Raw genomic sequence first — 19,011 nt, forward strand, 5'->3', positions numbered from 1 at the left:
TTCTGCAGATAGATCAAATCTTCAACTTCAAGAACAAGCTACCTATCCTCAGCAGACTTTTCTTGAAGATAGATCAAAGTATGAGTTAAAAGAACAAGCTGCATATTCTCAGCAAACTTTTCCTGCAGCGACATCAAAGATTGAGCTACAAGAACAAGCTACCGGCACACAGCAGGCTTTACCTGCGGGTAGATCAACCTTTGAAATGCCAGGCGATTGCGTTGACCAAAAACCATATAGTGGTAAGAGTTTTTACTGTTTGATTAGCATCATCTTTTACTTTTTGTGCCCAAGACACAAATGTTGATGTTGGGTGGATTTACCTGTTAGAAGTTGGATGGATTTTCCTGTAAGATATTGAGATGATTTGCCTTTTAGGCTGATTGAATGGATTTACCTGTTAGATATTGAGATGATTTGCTGCGTGGATTTACTTGCCTTTATGACTCATATACGGAGAAAACATCGTGTCGAATGTGTCTTGTGTGTTCAAACACTTTGGTGTGCACATCTAGACGTATACCATGATCAATGCCCAGAATTAACGTTGAAAAATTCAAGCTGTTGTTATTCCTGGCTAACTAACTGCTGTAGTTCTTTGACTAACCCCCAAGACACCTATATTTTTACGCAATGACTTACCTAACAACGTAATTAATCTAAAACACCAATATTGCCGTAATGAAATCGTTAACGAAAATGACTTTACTAATAGATAGCTGCTTGTGCAGGAAGGCACATAAAATAAAAAAAAAGTTTAATTAAAATGTCTATGGTTTTATGCATTTTTAAACAGTACTTGTAAAGATGACGGCAGATCGTATTGAAGCTGTCTTTGCAAGTATCCCAACCACCATAGCTACATAACCCTGACCCTAACAGCTGTGTCTGCAGAAAAAAAAAAACCTCTTGACTAACATATTGTACTATCAAACATGTTGTTTAGGTGTAAATAAATCGAGATCTGCAGCAGTAGTTGATCTAGGCTTTGAATACCTGAATAATGGCATATATATAAACTAATCAGCACTTAATTTAGGCCTTAAATATTGGGATTTAATTATATCAGCAGTGTTTTTAGGCCCAATCTATAGTGTATTTATCGATTTGAAAAAAAACAAACAAATGGTAAGTAAAAAATGTATAAAATAATATGCAGTGGGTTATATTTGATTGATATATAAACGTGTTTTTTTTAACGAAGTCAAAGCGAGTTATCATTACACATTCCAACTAGACTCTAGAGGTAGAGAAACACAGTTGAAATTAGTTTCTTACAACAGGAGAGACTGGTGGACTACCATTACTAAACAGTTGTCATTGATAAACCTCGGTTTTCAGTGGCCTTGTTTATCGTGAGTTTCGTTTTTTTGTTTGTTTGTTATCGATCTGTTCAGCGAAAGGTTTGTTTCGTTTCTCAACGGTTGCCTCGGATTTCGCCGACATATTCCGTGACCTATTTTACGAACTCGCGTTCTCCTGTGCGGTGTGGCGATGTTATTTTTTTCTTTGTGCTAGCATTTGGCCAGCGTACAAGCATAGCCTGGCATGTTTCACCAACATCAGTGTAACCAGTTTGTTGCTTTTTATTGGCTGCGATATTACTTCACCCGTACAACAAATACATGTAAGTGTTAAGTGTGTATTCAGTATTAAATTTGATCTGTGGGATCTTATATATATAGAAAAAAAGGCTGGCAAAGCAGTATAATATCGTATCCAACTTTTCTATCTGTTGTTAGTATCGAATTGGTTGCCAGGGTGAAGGTCAGGGTTATGGTTTGTAATGCATTAATGTCAGAGGTAGGGATTGGGAAAGGGTAGTGAAACTAGCAAAGAATATTGAACTCTATTACTTCCTGTTGATGTTTTAATACGTTCTAAAATGAGTTTATTTTGAGTTTTTTTTTTTCTCTTCAAAATTTTAATAACCTTCAGCCACCAGAAAAAAAAAATCAATTTAAAAAAAATTACAAATACTCTTTGAAATAGGCATACTCAAATCCTTTTCTCTCTGTATTAAATGTTTCCTTGTCTTAAAAAAATCTAACCTTATCTTTTAGTTCCAGCATGGGTCCAACAAAAGCTACCAAAGCCACCAGCCATCTAAAGAAGAAAGACAGGAACACAATAGAGCTGAAGAAGGAGATCATTGAGAAATATGAGAGTGGCATGAAGATAGCTGACATTGGCAGACTGTACAACAAGCCACCCTCCACAATTAGTTCCATTGTTGCTAAAAAGGAAGCAATAAAAAATTCTAAAGTAGCAAAAGGCGTGAATATGTTAACGAAACAGAGGTCGCAAACAGTTGAAGATGTTGAACTGTTGCTCTTATGTTGGATCAATGAAAAACATTTAGATGGGGAGTACGTTACAGACTCTATGTTATGTGACAAGGCCAGACAGCTGTATGCAGATCTTAAGAAAACGCCTGGGACAAGTGAGAGTGTATTTGGTGATTTTAAGGCCAGCAGAGGCTGGGCTGAAAAATTCAAGAGGCGCGCTGGCATAGACACTTGTAATAGGCGCGGTCAAGGTGTGACCTCGGACCAGTCTGGGAACGAAAAATGTACATTAATTGTTTGGATAATTTATATTTGTTATTTTAATATATTTTTTGCTTTTAGTATAAACAGTTAAATTAGTTTCCATTAAATTTGGTTATTTCAGTGTCTAGAACATTTTTTGAATTAAAATTTATTTTATAAAATAAAAACTACTTGGCTGTTGTTGTTTCATATTTTCTTATATTATTGATACAAACAGTGGTATCACTGTATGTATATCTCTTTCTGGTTCAAAATGACAAACTTTTCACAGTTAAAATTTTTTTTTAACCTGTAATGACTCCTAAGATCATAATTTGACCTTTGGAGTCATTACATGTTTAAGATTTTTTTTGTCTTATGTAAATCATCTTTTAGCAATTAAAAGCTTTTTGTTTTTTATAATATTCTAAGGGATTTTATTTTAAATTCTAGATCGTCTTGAATCAGCATCAACCTCCCATGAAGCACTTCCATCATCTTCATTCTCTCTTCCAAGTGGTGAAAGTTCCTTAGCTTCAAAGGCAGGAATAAAGAGTGAAATTTCAGATACACCCTATGAAGGCAAGGGCAAGGTAAGCCTCGTACAGTGGTGTAGCTGTACGTATAGTACATTCAGAAATGCTTGGATTCAGAAGGGTTTTTCAGTAGCTTATTAAATTTTGCACACAAATTTACATTTAATAAATTTTAGAACTATTTTTGTGCTTTTTTTTTCAAAGCATATGCCTTTTTCAAAACAATGGTTTTCCTTTTGCTGTTGTCCTTATTAAACTTCAGTGAGTTTTATTATAGCAGCTAGCCTAGACTAGTTTCTAAAGTTAATGGCTTCTGAATAAATTTTTATTGTTTTTGTATACATATTGACTAACAGAACTTCAGCTAAAGAGTGTTTTCTACCAAACACATTGTCATCATAAAATACTATCACAGTAGATATTTACATTTTTGTTTCTCCATGTATGATTTGTATTACTGCCTTGTAGTTTATTAATAAAAATAAGCTGACTTATGGAAAAATCTAAATCAAAGTTCATTATTTTGGATGTGTGCAGGGAAAAGCAAAAGCTTCGCTACCACTACATATTAGCCGCAAGTTAGTTGATGGAAACAAAGCTGTAACAATTGAATATAATTCAGAGGAAGATGAGGAATATATAGCTGTAAATGCTGGAGAAGGTGCCCCATGGAAGTTAGAATATAACAATGAAACAGTAAGAACACCATATTTTTTACTTTTAAACAGTTTCTGGATTTTTTTGTTTAATTAATTTTAGTTTCATTAAATTTGTATGCATTTGTCATTTGAAAAGAAATAGTACTTTTTAAAATATGAACATTCTTATGAACGCTGTTACTTCTATCACCCACTCTGTAATTGGAGCAGTGGCGTAGCGAGGTCGGGTGTCACCCGGCGCAGCACTTAATGGTGTCACCCCCCCAGAGGCGTAGCGACCCTTCCCGGGACAAACTTTCAATTTTTAATTTGAACCCCCCCCCCCCAAACTTACGATTAGCACCCCCCCCCCCTCAAACTTTCAATTTGAACCCCCCTCCCCTCAAATTTTTCTCCATATACTTTGCTGTTTTTTGTTTGCCTTGGTGTCACCCCCCTAAATGATGTCACCTGGTGCGGTCCGCACACCCCCCCCCCCCCCTCGCTACGCCTCTAAATTGGAGTAATGTGAGGGTTTAGTAGATCTCACAAATGAATTATTGGATTGATAGTCTCAAGATTGTTTTCAAGGTTGATGTCATCAAACTCTTCTTCTTCTTCTTTGTTCTTTATTTTAGTGTTGGAAGGGATCCCCTCCAACACAATTAAGTATACGAGTCAACTGGTTATGCGCCATTGAGGCCATTGACTCCGATTTCAGCCTGCTTTTCTATTTGGATTTGCTTCCATAGCCTTTGTTTAACCAAGAACAAACTACAAGGCAGCAGTTGTTTGATTTTGGAGAAGAAAAGTGCGTCACCTCATCTGCCAGAGGGTTCGAACTTGAGACTTTTTGGTTTAGCAACCATGAGCTTTACCAACTCGACCCCAAAACTCTGATAGGAACTAGTTTTCTTTTTGTTTGTTCTTAATATTAATATTGGAGGGGATTTCCTCCAACACAATTAAGTATTATGTTATGTGTGAAAATATTATGTGCTATATGGCCTGTTGCCTTGGACTAAGGCAGCTTTTCTTTCTGGATTTGCTTCCTTATTTTTGTCCACCTAAAAGCAATCTGCAAGGCAGCAGTTGTTATATTTTGGAGTTTTTTTTAAGAGTGGGTTGCTGTTCCCACAGCCTTATCTTCCACACATATTATCTTACCATAGAGAATATACCAAATGGTCCTATATAGTAAAATTAAGTTTAGCTATCGTAGCTGAGCTTAATTTGATTTTGTTTGTTTTTTTTAAAATTAGATAATTTTCTGTGTGAGTGCTTGAATTAATCAACTTAAGTAAGATGGGGCAACTTTCAAATAATTTTTTTTTTTAAAAATGTACAGTTTAACCTATTTAGGTAGCATATAAAAGTACAGACAGGTCTAATTAAATTATAATGTAAAGTGCATTGAAAGGGTAAGTAATCTATGATACTGCATTCACATATTAGGCCTATAGTTAAACATTAATTTAGAGAAATGCTAAGGGGTCGTCGTGGTCGAGTCGGTAAAGCTCATGGTTGCTAAACCGAAAAGTCTCGAGTTCGAACCTTCGGGCAGATGAGGCTCGTTAGCTGGGGACAGCCACTCTTCTAGGAGAGACAACTCCAAAATTAAACAACTGCTGCCTTGTAGTTTGTTCTTGGTTGGACAAAGGCTATGGAAGCAAATCCAAAAAGAAAAGCAGGCTGAAATCGGAGTCAATGGCCTCAAAGGCGCATAACCAGTTGACACGTAACGCTTAATTGTGTTGGAGGCGTGGTCGAGTCGGCAAAAAGCTCATGGTTGATAAATTCGAACAAAGTCTCGAGTTCAAAAACCCACTGGCAGATAAATCTCGATCACCCTTCAACACTAATAATTAAGAACGAAGAAGAAGAAAAGAAGAGAGAAATGCTTGTTTGAAAAGCCTACCAACCACTTAGATTCTGTTACTATTATTTCTTATTTTGAAGATATTTTTACAGAAATTTTTTACATGTTAACATCCTTTCTTCTTTAATTTTTAAAATAACTTGATCTACAAATCTATCTGCTCTTTTAAATTAAACCCAGATCTAATGATCTAATCTAATTGAAAAGCAAGAGAATTAAAATTACATATAAACTGCTCTATATTAAATATAGCCCCCCCCCCCCCTAGCTAGTGGTTTTGATTGGTTGAACACTTTAGTGGGCCTAGGCCTAGTAGGGCACAGGATGAGATAATGATTTTATGACGTCAACATGCTGCGTAGCACATTATAGCGCGCAAAGAGCTGGGCTTGTGCCGTATGTATTCATTCATTCATTGTGGTAAAATTTGCCCAGACTTTTTAATGAAATGACTACAGAAATATATTTTTACTTCCTAGATATAGATTTACATGCATATTGCTTAAAAAACATTTTAGAATTTTGCACTTGGGTATTGATTTAGACCTAGATATCTAAAAATAGCTTACTTTATTTAACTATATTTGTGTACTAGAATCGAGTGCAATATCAATAATGGGCTTCGTTAAAAAATAAATAGCTTTTATTTGGCCGCAATTTCCAAATCTGGGTAAAAAAAAAATTGCAACATGGCGTCGACGCGATGTTTGTGTTACCGTACTGTTACTTAACTTTTCCATGTAATACATCTGAGATCTAGAGCTAGAATCTAAATCTACATGCAGTTTAAAAATTGACATTGTCCTTTTCAAGGTTTGCAATTATATTTACGTGTTCTTTGTAGAGTAGATTTAAAGTAGAAATAGGTAATCTAGATTACGTTAAAATTAAAAAGTTTGGCATGTTTTTGCGAGTTCATGCACTGAACTTGGACTGGTAGTGGTAGGCCGAGCTCAAGCATTCTAGATCTAGATTTAGATCTTCTAGATAATCTAGATCTAGTAGAAAAACCATAACCAACCAGTGTAGCTGTGACATTGAGTATTAATTATTTGTGATTAGACTAGAAATTTTGAACCACAAGAGACCAGTTTTTTTCAACAGGATCTCTCTCTAGTCTCTAGAGCAAATTACACTGTCCGGACACACACCGCGAAAAAACGCAACTTAAAACTTCCATGCGGTCTCATTCAGTAACCGCTTAACATAGGAAGGAAAAAAAAGTATCATATCTATCCGCAATCATTCTACTTTAATAATGTGTGTGTCATTTTGTATTCATACGCATAGAACTTTAGCTATTCTTGTTATAGTGACTGGGGGGTCTTAACATGTGTTCGGACACATGTAATACAATTTCAAATGTGTTCGGACACCTTTACCCGTCATCGGACAAAGCACTTTTTGTTCATTTAGAATAATTTAAAGTCAATTTAATGAATAAAAACATATATTATATGCATTTATATTGTGTTATTGATTGTTTGTGAGGTAATTTTAATAGTATAAAACCTTTTTCCCACACTCCCAAAGTTCATCCCATTCAGCCATTGCGGCTCGCGCAGTACGCTGCTAAGCCAGCCAGGTCACATGATTCCCCCTCCTCTTTCGCATTCCACTGCATTCTTGACCTTATTTTGACCCTTTCCCTTCAATAACCAGCCCCTTTTATGCTCTAAATTCTTATTTAATAATATTTTTGTGTTGCTGTCCGGTCCCATGTAAGGTCAAAAAAGTTAGCGAACACCCCCTTTTTATTGTTCAAGCACAAAATAACCCATTAACCTTGACATTTACGATGTTCCATACATATATAGAAGCTATTTATAGTGTAACCTTTTAGCTAAGCGTTGATTGGTTCAAGTTTTGCCCCTAAGTCCAACCCTAGGTCACTTCATCCGGCTGGTGTAAAAATAGAAATGTGCGTACCATGCAACGTTAAAAATTTTCTAAAAATAATTCTTGAGAGAGGAAACGGAAGTACTTGACACGGAAGTGTTCATAAATGAACAGTTTACGTGCAGGCGCCGTTGTTTCGCATGAGACATGCTAATTAAAGTTTCTATGAGCCAAAAACCGACGAAGTGTTCGGTCCCATGTAGTGTTCGGACAATGTAATTTGCTCTAGTTCTCTAGTCTCACTCTACTTGACTCTACTACTGAGTAGACTAGTAACTATGTACAACTAGATCTAGACAGTGGCGTAGCGAGGTCGGGTGTCACCCGGTGCGGCACTTAATGGTGTCACCCCCAGAGGCGTAGCGTCCCTTCTTCTTGGGGACAAACTTTCAAGTTTTCTTTTTCCATCCCCCCTCAAACTTTCGATTTGCACCCCCCCCCTCAAGTTTTTGATTTGCACTCCCCCCCCCCCCCCCCCTCAAGTTTTTCTCTATATATTTTGCTATTTTTTGCCTTGGTGTCACCCCCCTAAATGGTGTCACCCGGTGCGGTCCGCACCCCCCGCACCCCCCTCGCTACGCCCCTGGATCTAGATTCTAGATTTACTACTCTACTAGTGCACTAGAAAGTGACTAGATTCTAGATCTAAGATCTAGTACTTACTAAGTAGTAAGACAGTAAGAGTAGATCTAGTCTAGTTACTAGAGAATCTAGTACTAGAGATCTAGAATCTAGATCTACTTTGATATCTAGATTTGAGATATCTACTAAGTACTAATTAGATCTAGAATCTAGATTCTACTAACTAAAGGACTAGATCTAGCATTTAAAAATCTAGATTTAAAGCTAGATATCTAGATCAAAATATTTATATAAAGATAAATTTTGACTAGATTCACAGAACTGATATGTCATGGTAACAGGATAAGTTTTGAATATGTAAAATAGAAATGTAAAAGTTGCTTGTTTTTTATTTTACAGGACTCAGAAGATTTGGAAATGACTGGACGTTTAGAAGACCAAGAAGCCATGTTAACTGGTAGAGAAAGTTTTTTGTTACATCTAATATCTAAAATTGTATATGGCTTCATTTTTAATAAAAGCTAGTAATCAATTTAATGGCCTAGCTGACAATTGACCACCACACTTAACTAATAAATTTAGTGCTTAGCCATTATTATAACTAATGAATTGAGTGCTAAGTTAAAATCTGTTTTTTTGATAATTATATGTATGTTATTTGATCAAGAGAAACATGTGATTGTCATTAAATTAAATTTTGTTTAAAGTTAAATTCAAGTAACCAGTTTACAAAATAAACTTTTAAGATTAACTTTCAAAGAAAGAATTATAATTATTCCATAAAACAAAAATTTTGTCAGTGAACACTGAAATTAACTGCTATTACAGTTAGTGTTTACGCAGTTTATTCCCTTTATTTTTCCAGGTCAAAAAGAGTCAGATTATTTACAGGATAGAATCACAGATGTACAGGTACGTTTCTTTTATGTTTACAGCACAATTTTACAGCACATATTTACCCTTTTAGTGGTTTCCGAAATCTATCATCATGACTAAACATTTAAATTGAAGTTTTTGAATGTTTAATTGAACTCTTTTTATCAAAGGTTAAAGATGAACCAGAAGACACAGGGTATGAAAACCGGTTGAACGCACCCACTGGCCATGACTCCAATGCTAACTCTAGGAATTCTTCACCTCTTCCTCCAATTCACTTTGAGAACACCTTACCTGTGCCGACTGGTGTCCCACCTTCCATCACAGCACACCCTGTTCAGATACCTCTAAATGATCTCTTTGCTGGATCTACCATTCGCAGCCAGCTTCAGGGTGCAATAGCAGGCAAGAAGATGGATACAGTGCAGAACATTGTCGAGGGTCTTCTAAAAAAGAATGAAACTCTACTTGCTATGAGTGATGCTGGTGGCTTTAAGCCTAATGCCCGTCGAGCTCGTGCAGCGCATGATGGTTTTATTAAGAGATCCGAGCCAGCTTTTCCAGCTGCTGGCAAGCCAACTGTGTTTCCGATTTCATCCACATTGCAAGCTCGCGTGGATGTATCAAATAGAAAAAATGTCGAGAATGTGTTGAAACCCCGAATGGCTAGACCTAAAAGCCCCACTCTGAGACATACCTCAATACTTAAAGACAAGACACATTTTACTTACGCCCTTATGGAATCTAATGCAGCTGACAATGAAATTGAGAAAATTTTCAATGTTCAAAACCATGAACTCGTGTGTGGGATTAGCTCTAAGTCATTTGTTACAGATAAATCAGACAAAGTTGTAGCGTCGTTGGATTTTGGTTACTTTTGGTGTAACTTTTGTCCTTTTACCACAAACAATAAACCTTTGTTGATTCAGCATGCTCTGGAGCATAGGTTTAGCTGTAAATTTTGTGTCTACGAATCATTCTGCCGATCAGATGTTGTTCGACACATGCATAAGGTTCACTCTGAAAACTTTACAGAAACGGCAAGTAGACTCTCTTATTGTACACTGCTATCTGACTATTTGCGTGTTAAAGCACGGGCTGAAGGTAAAGAAAACAAGGACCCGGATGAAGATATTGATGACATCGACCCACAAGAAATGCAGAAGGCACTTGAAGAGCTTGAGCACAGGAAAAGAAAAACTGATTCTACATTTAATGAGGCTGTGCCATCGCCAGCCAAGTCAGCAAAAGTTGATTCAGAAGATGGGGAAAGTTTAGATGGAGTGCATAAAGACCGTTTGGGCAAATCCAGAAAAAGCCAGCACCCTAAAAGGCATGCACCACTTAAAGATTCTGATTATGACATTTTTGAAATGGAAGTTGAGGAAATCAGTGAAGCACCGGAGCCTCCAGATGATTCAGAATCAGATAGGGTCCTTTATTCATCTAACCATAACTCTCCTAATCCCTACCTACATGGACATGATAACCAGCCTCATCCTACAGGTATGATGCAGGCTGCTTCCCATTCTCAAAATAGTCCTATGCAAAATTATCCATCCAGCTCATCTTCATCCAAACCCCAGCGAGGCAGTTCAGGAAATAAAGTCCGAGGTCCCTATGTGAGAAACAATCGTAGTTCTAGCACTTCTAGCCTTTACTGGAGTTGTGGTTACTGTTCATTTCAGAGCAATAGCCAGGCAGAAATCAAAGAACATTCCAACAGAGAACATCCTGGAAAACCACATAGGTATGTTGCTCTTATTAAAAATATGACCCCAGATTCCATCATAAATAAAAATCCTCGCACTGTAAATAGAAATTCTAATGTTAAGCACTCAGTACCTGCAATCAGCCCTGATTCCAGGCACAGAAGCCAATCTCCGCAAGTGCACCATTCACCCGCTTCCTCAGTTCTATCTCAGGCCTCCAATGACAGCTTTCCTACAAATGGGGAAGAGGAGGCTGAGGATATTGTGTCTCTCAGAGACTCACCCAGCTCGCTCAAAGTAAAATTAGCTCCAGCACGAGGAGCTAAAAAAGAAAGTACTGTATACCGCTGCTACCACTGTACTTACACAGCTAAACGCCATTCTTCCATGAAAAGTCACATTTACTACAAGCACAGAGGGAAGGGTCTTGTGGCTGTGGATGAAGAGTCTAGCACGGGGCAGCAGGTTTTTTTCTGTGCTAGAGATGACTGCACGTTTAAATCTGAGAGCCCTCGCATGTTCTTGAATCATGTAGATCAGTGCACACCGTGGAATAAACCAGAGCTGGCTGATGTTGAGGTAGAGCCACACATTCGGGAGTGTTTGGATCAAACTGTCAGTTTTGCTGAGATGGCCAAAGAGAAGGTAACGTCTTGAAATTTTTACCAGTGTTGTTGATTGCATGGTTGAAAACGCTTTTTGGATTTGATTGACTTGACCAGTAGCTTGTAGATGTGAAGACGATCCCATTATGTTTGACATAGCATTATCTATTACACTGTGGATTATTAACTGCCAATATTAGTGAAAACTTGAAAGTTGTTGCATGCCGTTACATTTTCTTTCTTGAAGAATGGTTTTTATATTTAGCATTGCATTGTAATTAGCTCTTTAACCAAATCTGTAGGATAATTTTAATACAAAAGCATTGATTTTTCTAATAAAATTAGCTTCCTCTGCAGTTCTAGTTTAAGCCTGAGATTGTTTAGTGCATTTAAATTGCTCTGGTAATGTTCCTTTAGTTTTAGTTTTATTATGCATGGATGTTTTAAATTGGCTAGAAAAAAAAAATGTTTTTTTTTTAAAAATGCATGAATAAATATATAATTCTGTTTGTAACATAAACTAAATAACAAAAATAGGTTTAAAAATGTCAAGTTCAGTTTTAAAAAAAAAGAGTAAGGTATTTAAATAACAGGTGATAGAGGGTGTCAATTCCTTTTTTTTTCAGGTAGTTGAAAAGGGAAGAGGAGTGTAAGCATGTATATTTAAAAACAAACCCCACTTGAACTTGTTTTCTATTTATTATTTTAAAGTAACTTTCAAATTGCTCAACTGTGAATTTTTCTCTTTGAAACTTTGCTTGATGTATTCTGAAAACTGAACAAACATTTGAATTTTATGTATTATGAGAATAATTTACTCGAATTTTATTCTGTGTTAAGCACAACAGCTGACCTATTGCCTTGTAACTGTTTACTCAGAATCTAAGAAACTTTGACTCCTTATCTTTAACCTTCCCGAGTGAAAGAATCCAGTATTTAATGTTAAGACATTATCTTTGACCTTAATTAACCACAAGGAGGACATACAATCTGTTATAGGTTCTCGGCATGTTACTGTAGGCAAATGTTTGACTGAACTATTTAACTTGTTGTTAAAAGGACAAATCTGGTTGCTTGACACTAGGTCATACAATATTTTTTTTATACTACATCTAACACTAATTTTATATTGTTACATTTTTGCCTTCTGATAATTTAAATAGGCTTTCACTGTTCTTTTTATTATTATAAGTGGATGACTTTTTTAAAGCATGTGTTTTAGTCTGTGTTTGATGTCAGTTGGAAATGCATTTAGTGGTTTATTTTTATTTTGACTCTTTGTTTTTTTTTTAATTGTAAATTTCTTTTTTTTTTTTTTGCATATGGGTTATGTGTTATTTTAATAAAATAATTTAGTTGTTCAAAACATTCAGTTGTTAAAGGTTTCTTGTGTCAGAAAGGAAAATTATGTAATGGTAAAATGCTTTTACATGACATGTTTCAAGAATTTTATGGGATATTCTTATTTCAATCCAGTTAGAAAATGTAGATATATTTATAGTGTGGTGTACAAATTAAATGATATATTTGGATATAATTTTAAAACTAAACTTTTAACCATTTTATTTTACATTATTTAAATTTTATTGCTTTTTTCTGTTTATCTTCTTACTATGTGAATCATTTTGATTATTAATTTTTAGCATTTTAAAAATTTTTGATTTAAAAAATATTACTTTAAAAAATTGTATAAGCCCTGATTTTTAAATTAAAATAAATATGCATTGTTTTATATGAAAATTAATAGCTGACTTTTCTTAGTAATGTACTTAAGTTGTGTTCAATAAATCATTAATCGGTGATAATTTTTAACAGCTAATTAGTTGAAAAAATGTAAGGTTTAAGTTTTTGTCTTAAATTCGGGTTTAAACAATAGTCAGCTTTCATTTAGCCACAGACAGTTTCAACCATGCAATCAGTGAATGCTCTAACATTTTAGTTGAAACTGACTATGGACAGCATAGTCTTGCCAAGGGTATGTTGTCCTAGACAAAAAGATGACATGTAGGAAAAAAATATTGCCTTTTCTATTTGCAGGTCAGTGGATGAGACAGAGTGTAGTGATTCCAACTTCAGCGTGTTTGATGAGAAGGACACGGATGGAAGCATTCCACTGGACGTTTCATCAGATTCAGACTCCTCGTCAAAATCAGAAAGGATGAATGTGCAAGAAATTGGGGACAGTGATTCAGAATCTGACTTGAATATTGACCCAGAACCAAGCCTAAACAAGATTACATCAGGGAGTACTTATAGCTATAATGTACATAGAAATGTTAACAATTCTTATTTAGCTGTTGATGAAAAGGATGTCTGTGAAAGTCCCCAAGGAATAAAATCATGTATGGCTAGTTATGTAGACTTAGAGGAGGATCTAGCTTTAGAGAGTGATGATTCCTTTTCGAGTTCAGATAATGATATGATAGATATTTCCCGTAAACATTCACCTTCAGCGAAATGTGAAAAATCAGGTCTTACAATAGAAAAACGTAGTCATTCCCCAGTAAGTGTTAATTCATTTAGTAATTCACCAGTTAGTGTTAATTCATTGGCAGCATTAGAGAGTACAGAGTTACAAAAAGATAATTTGGTCAGTCAGTCAGCATTATCACCAGTGCTAGCAAATGTATCGTCAAATGTTAGTAATTCACCAGAACAGTCTGGTAAAATTGACCAGCTGGCAACAGTAGAAGGATCAGGCATACAAACCAACTCCCCATTATATAAGAATGATGAAAGTGATGATCTTAAAACACAGGATAAGTTTGAAGCTGCAACAAAACCCAATGGAGGTGGAAACTTCTCTGTACATACAAGCCCAGCTGAAGACCATCTTGGTGTGGATCAGTTAAACACAGTGGAAAAATCAGGCTTACAGGGTAGATTATTACAACACCAACAGCAAGTTCTGGATGTGTTTGAAGAAAGTAGTTCAGGTTTACTCCATAACACACAAGACCACAGTTTAAGAGAGGATTTGGAATTAGAAAATACAGCCTTACAGAGCAACGATAATGAACACCAAAAACCAGCGGATGAGTTTGAAACAGATAACTCACTTTTACGGAGTAACTCCTCCCCCAATCAACAAATGATGACTGATGAGTTTGAAATAGATAACACACTTTTACAGAGTAACTCCTCCCCCAATCAACAAATGATTACTAACGAGTTAGAAAAGGATGAGTTAGAAAATAAGTTACCACACCATTCCCCCCTGCATAAAAAGCTGACAGATGAGTTTGAAATTGATAATCCAGCCTATCAGGATAACAGTTGTCAACAAAATGTGCAAGCTGGCAGATTTGAAAATGATAACTCAGCCTTGCAGAGTAGATCCCATTACCATCAAAATCTAACCAATGAGCTTGTAGTGGAGAGCACAGTATTAGAGAGTAAGTCCACCCAGCCTGATACACTAACACAGGAGTTTGAAATGGAAAACTCAGCCTCACACAATATCACCCAACACAGTGGGCAAGCTGTCTGCCAGTTGGAGCATGAAAACTTAGCTTTCCAGGGTAACTCTCAATATACAGAACAAAATGGTACTCTATCTAGATCAGAAAACTCTACACAGCATTGTACCAGGTCAACCAGCGATGAGCTAGAAATGGAGGAGTCTACACCTGTAGACTTATCAACCACACAGAGCAATTTCTATAAACCTTCTCAGTCGGCCAATGAAGAGATGGAAATAGGGCCAGCTGTTAAATCCTGGGTAAAGAGTGTTCAGCCAAGAAATGATAAGTTACTTCAGAGATTTTTTGGTACGGAAGAAATACATCCTGTTCAAAGTGAATCAGTGGACAATTTTAGCTTCCCATCTCAGTGTAATAATTTACATAATGTAGAACCAGCCAAGGATACGCCTATAGATACAGTGTTCAGTGACACTAAAGGTAGTTTAAATAGTTGCAGTGGATTGACTGGAGATGAAGAACTGACACCAGCAGAGAATAGCTCCTATTATGTCTCCTCTGCTCACACATCACAATTCACCTCTGCAGATGATGCTAATTATTGTGGAATGCGGCAAATTAGTCATTTAACTCACCCAGAAGAACTTAGGTCAGCTGCCCCTTTTGATAATAGCTCAACCCCTTTGCATAGCACTCACTGCACCTCTGCGTATGAAGCTAATTTTAGTGGAGTAAATCAAGTCAGCCCTTCGGTACCCGTCCATCGTTTAACTCAAGCTGATGAGTTCATGCCTGCTGCTCCACTTGATGTTGGTTCAACTGATGTCTCTCAATACACCCATGTATATGATTCAAATTTGAGCAAAGTCAGCCATCCAGTACCCAGCCGTCGTTTAACTCAATCTGAGGAGTCCATACCTGCTCCTGATGTCTCTCAATATACCCATGTAAATGATTCAAATTTGAGCAAAGTCAGCCATTCAGTACCCAGCCGTCGTTTAACTGGAGCTGAGGAGTCCATGCCTGCTGCTCCAGTTGATGTTGGTTCAACTGATGTCTCTCAATATACCCATGTAAATGATTCAAATTTGAGCAAAGTCAGCCATCCAGTACCCGTCCGTCGTTTAACTCGAGCTGAGGAGTCCATACCTGCTGCTCCAGTTGATGTTGGTTCAACTGATGTCTCTCAATATACCCATGTATATGATTCAAATTTGAGCAAAGTCAGCCATCCGGTACCCACCTGTCATTTGACTAAAGCTGAGGAATCCATACCTGCTCCTGATGTCTCTCAATATACCCATGTATATGATACTACTTTAACTGAAGTGAGTCCAAAATGTCGTCCACTACCAATTAGTCCTTTAACTCCAGCTGCATTACTTGATGTTAGCTCAATAGTCTCCCCTTCACATACATCTCAACACACTCCTGCAGAAGATTCTACTTTTCGTGACGTGAGTCACATTGATCATCCAACACTAATCAGTGATGAAACACCAGATGAGGAGTTTCTACAACCTGAGGCTAGCTCAGATGATGTGTCCCCTTCAAGCAGTTCACTGTACACCTCTGTATATGATGCCAATTTCTGTGAAGTCAGTCACGTCAGCCATCCAGCACCAATTGAGGAGTATTTTACTTCTGATAATTGCCAGTCTCTAGACTACTGTACCATAGATAATGTGGAAGTGGCTAATGAAGTTGACTACCTTGAGAACAACAGTTTGCATGACACTGGCAGCCAGTTTGAGCCTGCTGTGATGGACACTGGTCAGCCTTGTCCAGAGGATGAAAGGTCAGAAGAGCACATTGTTAGGCCAGAACTTGATTATGTTGAAGAGGAGATAACATTATCAGAAACTGGGGCCCAGGAAGTGTGTGATGAGATTTTGGATGATTTGTGTGAAGAAGAAATACAAACACAGTTGCAGAACTTGGCTGAAACACAGGCACAGTCGCAGAACTTGGCTGAAAGACAAACACAGTTGCAGAACTTGGCTGAAAGACAAACACAGTTGCAGAACTTGGCTGAAACACAAACACAGTTGCAGAACTTGGCTGAAACACAAACACAGTTGCAGAACTTGGCTGAAGTTGATGTTGTAGTCCCACCAGTGGCTGTTGTTGCCCCACCTGAGGCTGTAGTCCCACCAGTCACTGATGTCACTCCACCAGAAGCTGATGTTGTAGCTCCACCGGTGCCTGTTGTCACCCCACATGTGACTGAAGCTGCCCTACCAGTGGGTGGGCGTAGTGCACTCCCAATAGTTGAAAGTCATCAGAGCTCACCTACATTTAAACAAAAACCCAACACTAAAGCTCTTCTACCAGGGTCTACTAAGGCTGTCATTGAGAAAAAAGATCAAATTATGTCTCCACCACTGAAGCTGAGGTTCAAATTGCTTGGAAACATGACAGTGTGTAGCATTAGTGATGATACTAATGCTGCTAAGGTGGATGAGCCAAACGACAATAAAGCAGAGAGTATGGATGCATCTGATGAATCTGACTCCTCCAGTGGCAGCAGTTCTGACAGCAGCAGTAGCTCAGGCAGCAGTAGTTGTAGCAGCTGCTCTAGTGACAGTGACAGTGAAGAACCATTGGTTGCTGATGCTGAAGAACCATTGGTTGCTGATGTTGAAGAACCGCTAGTTGCTGATGTTGAAAAACCGTTGGTTGCTGATGCTGTAGAACCACTGGTTGCTGAAGAACGGCTGGTTGCTGAGCAATGCTCCGATGACACCTGCAAACCTGTGCACAAACAGGTACCCGAGTGGCTAAACGAGCTGATCGACTCCACTGGGGACTCAGACAGTGACATGGCCTCCAACCCTCGCAGCGTGCCTCTGTCTGTCAGCTCTGTTAGTGAAACCTACGAAAGCTCTTATGAGGATCCTGTCATCAGGAGCCCCAAACCTGAGGTCCGCAGCTTTGAGGCTAGGCCAGAACCTGAAGCTAAAAAAGCGAAGTTGTCAAGAGGCCATAAAGCTAAAAGTAAAAAAAAGGAGCTCTCACACTCCCAGCTTACTTGTATACCAGCTCGAAGTGCTGCTGTGAAAGCTCTGTCAAAGATGAAGCCTGCTCTAGAGGATGGAGACAGTAGTGAAAGTGGGGAGAAATTAAAAAGAAAATATTGCAGTAAATCAAAACCTATTTATTCTCAGCCATCAACATCTTACCATGTAAACACTGAAGTGACAGATCAACTCAAAACACCTAGGTTGTCATCAGATTCGGACAAAGGCAATGATTCAGGTCATGAAAAAACAGCAGTTTACATGTGTGGCTATTGTTTAGATGTCAGTGAGGGGACACTAAAAAAGATCAAACCCCATGTCTTAAATAAACATAGCTCAATGCCACCTATGGTAGTTAACTGTTTTAAACAGAGGAGGCATGAGCGGTGCAGGTTTTTCATCTGCTCACACCCAGATTGTTATAAGCTGTCTAGCACTGAAAAACAGTTTGAGCGGCACACATTATCTCACCGGGCACCAACGAGTCACAAGTCCACAGGAAAAAAGGCTGTTGGTGCCAGACAAAGCAAAAAATCAAACAGTGGGAACTTCCCCGCGTGTAGGGTGGAGCTTGACATGTTGGACCTGCGCAAGTTGAAGAGATCCAGCAGCATGTCTGTCAGGCTGGAGGAGAAGAAGTACCAGTGCTTGTACTGCACTGGCTACTTCTACGACAGCACTCTATCGGGCATGAAGGCACACTACGCCCAGGAGCACAAGGGCCAGCTGATGGTGATGCGGGACACCGAGGCCAGGAAATCCCAGCTGCCCTCGCGTATCTACGTGTGTGAGATCCCCAACTGTGAGTGCTGCTACATCAACCGGTCTGACCTGGACCACCACTCCAAGATTCACAAGTCCAACCTGACCTACATTTATGAGTGTGCCTGCTGCGGGTGGTACTCATCCTCCCACCTGGCCGCCACCCAACACCTGAGGTCTCAGCATGCTGATGAAAAGAACGTCTCACTCATACACATGCAGGTGTCAGTTGATGAGTATGGTCAAACATCGAAAAAAGTTTTATAACAGACCAGAAATTGTTTTTTAAAAATCCTTCTATAGCAGCTTAATAATCTATCTTTGGCCCTCATACGAGTTGCCAAATATTCATTTTTTTATGTAAGCTAACTTGAATGGGATCAGTGTTAGGTCCAGAATCCTATGTTGTCAGCTGTGATACTTTGACTTAGTGGTAACTGTTGGTAGAATTAAAACTGCTTCAATTTTAAAGTACCTCTGTTTTCACTTGTTTTGAAGTGTGAGGTGGTTTCATTCACTCTACTGTAATTACTTAGTTACATAAAAGTC

At 37.9% G+C, this 19,011-nt stretch overlaps 1 protein-coding gene across 10 annotated transcripts in view; it reads left to right on the top strand.

Annotated features, from left to right (window-relative positions):
- LOC131953856 (uncharacterized) overlaps positions 1-18,790 on the top strand; it is a 46,304-nt gene extending 27,514 nt beyond the window's left edge. For 8 of the 10 annotated variants that reach the window (XM_059317261.1, XM_059317259.1, XM_059317260.1 and 5 more), the window contains 7 exons: positions 2,985-3,124; positions 3,605-3,763; positions 8,465-8,522; positions 8,931-8,977; positions 9,112-11,298; positions 11,885-11,907; positions 13,296-18,790. In XM_059317261.1, coding sequence (XP_059173244.1) covers positions 2,985-3,124; positions 3,605-3,763; positions 8,465-8,522; positions 8,931-8,977; positions 9,112-11,298; positions 11,885-11,907; positions 13,296-18,729 — 8,048 coding nt within the window. In that variant the 3' untranslated portion in view covers positions 18,730-18,790. Of the gene's footprint in view, positions 1-2,984; positions 3,125-3,604; positions 3,764-6,271; positions 6,398-8,464; positions 8,523-8,930; positions 8,978-9,111; positions 11,299-11,884; positions 11,908-13,295 lie in introns of those variants that run through there. The other 2 variants (XM_059317262.1, XM_059317263.1) reach the window with 2 other exon arrangements.
- Positions 18,791-19,011: the final 221 nt, after the last annotated feature.

The sequence above is a fragment of the Physella acuta genome, unplaced genomic scaffold (genome assembly GCF_028476545.2).
Source record: "Physella acuta isolate Inbredline_101_S28 unplaced genomic scaffold, ASM2847654v3 ptg000959l, whole genome shotgun sequence".
Lineage (NCBI taxonomy): Eukaryota > Metazoa > Mollusca > Gastropoda > Physidae > Physella > Physella acuta.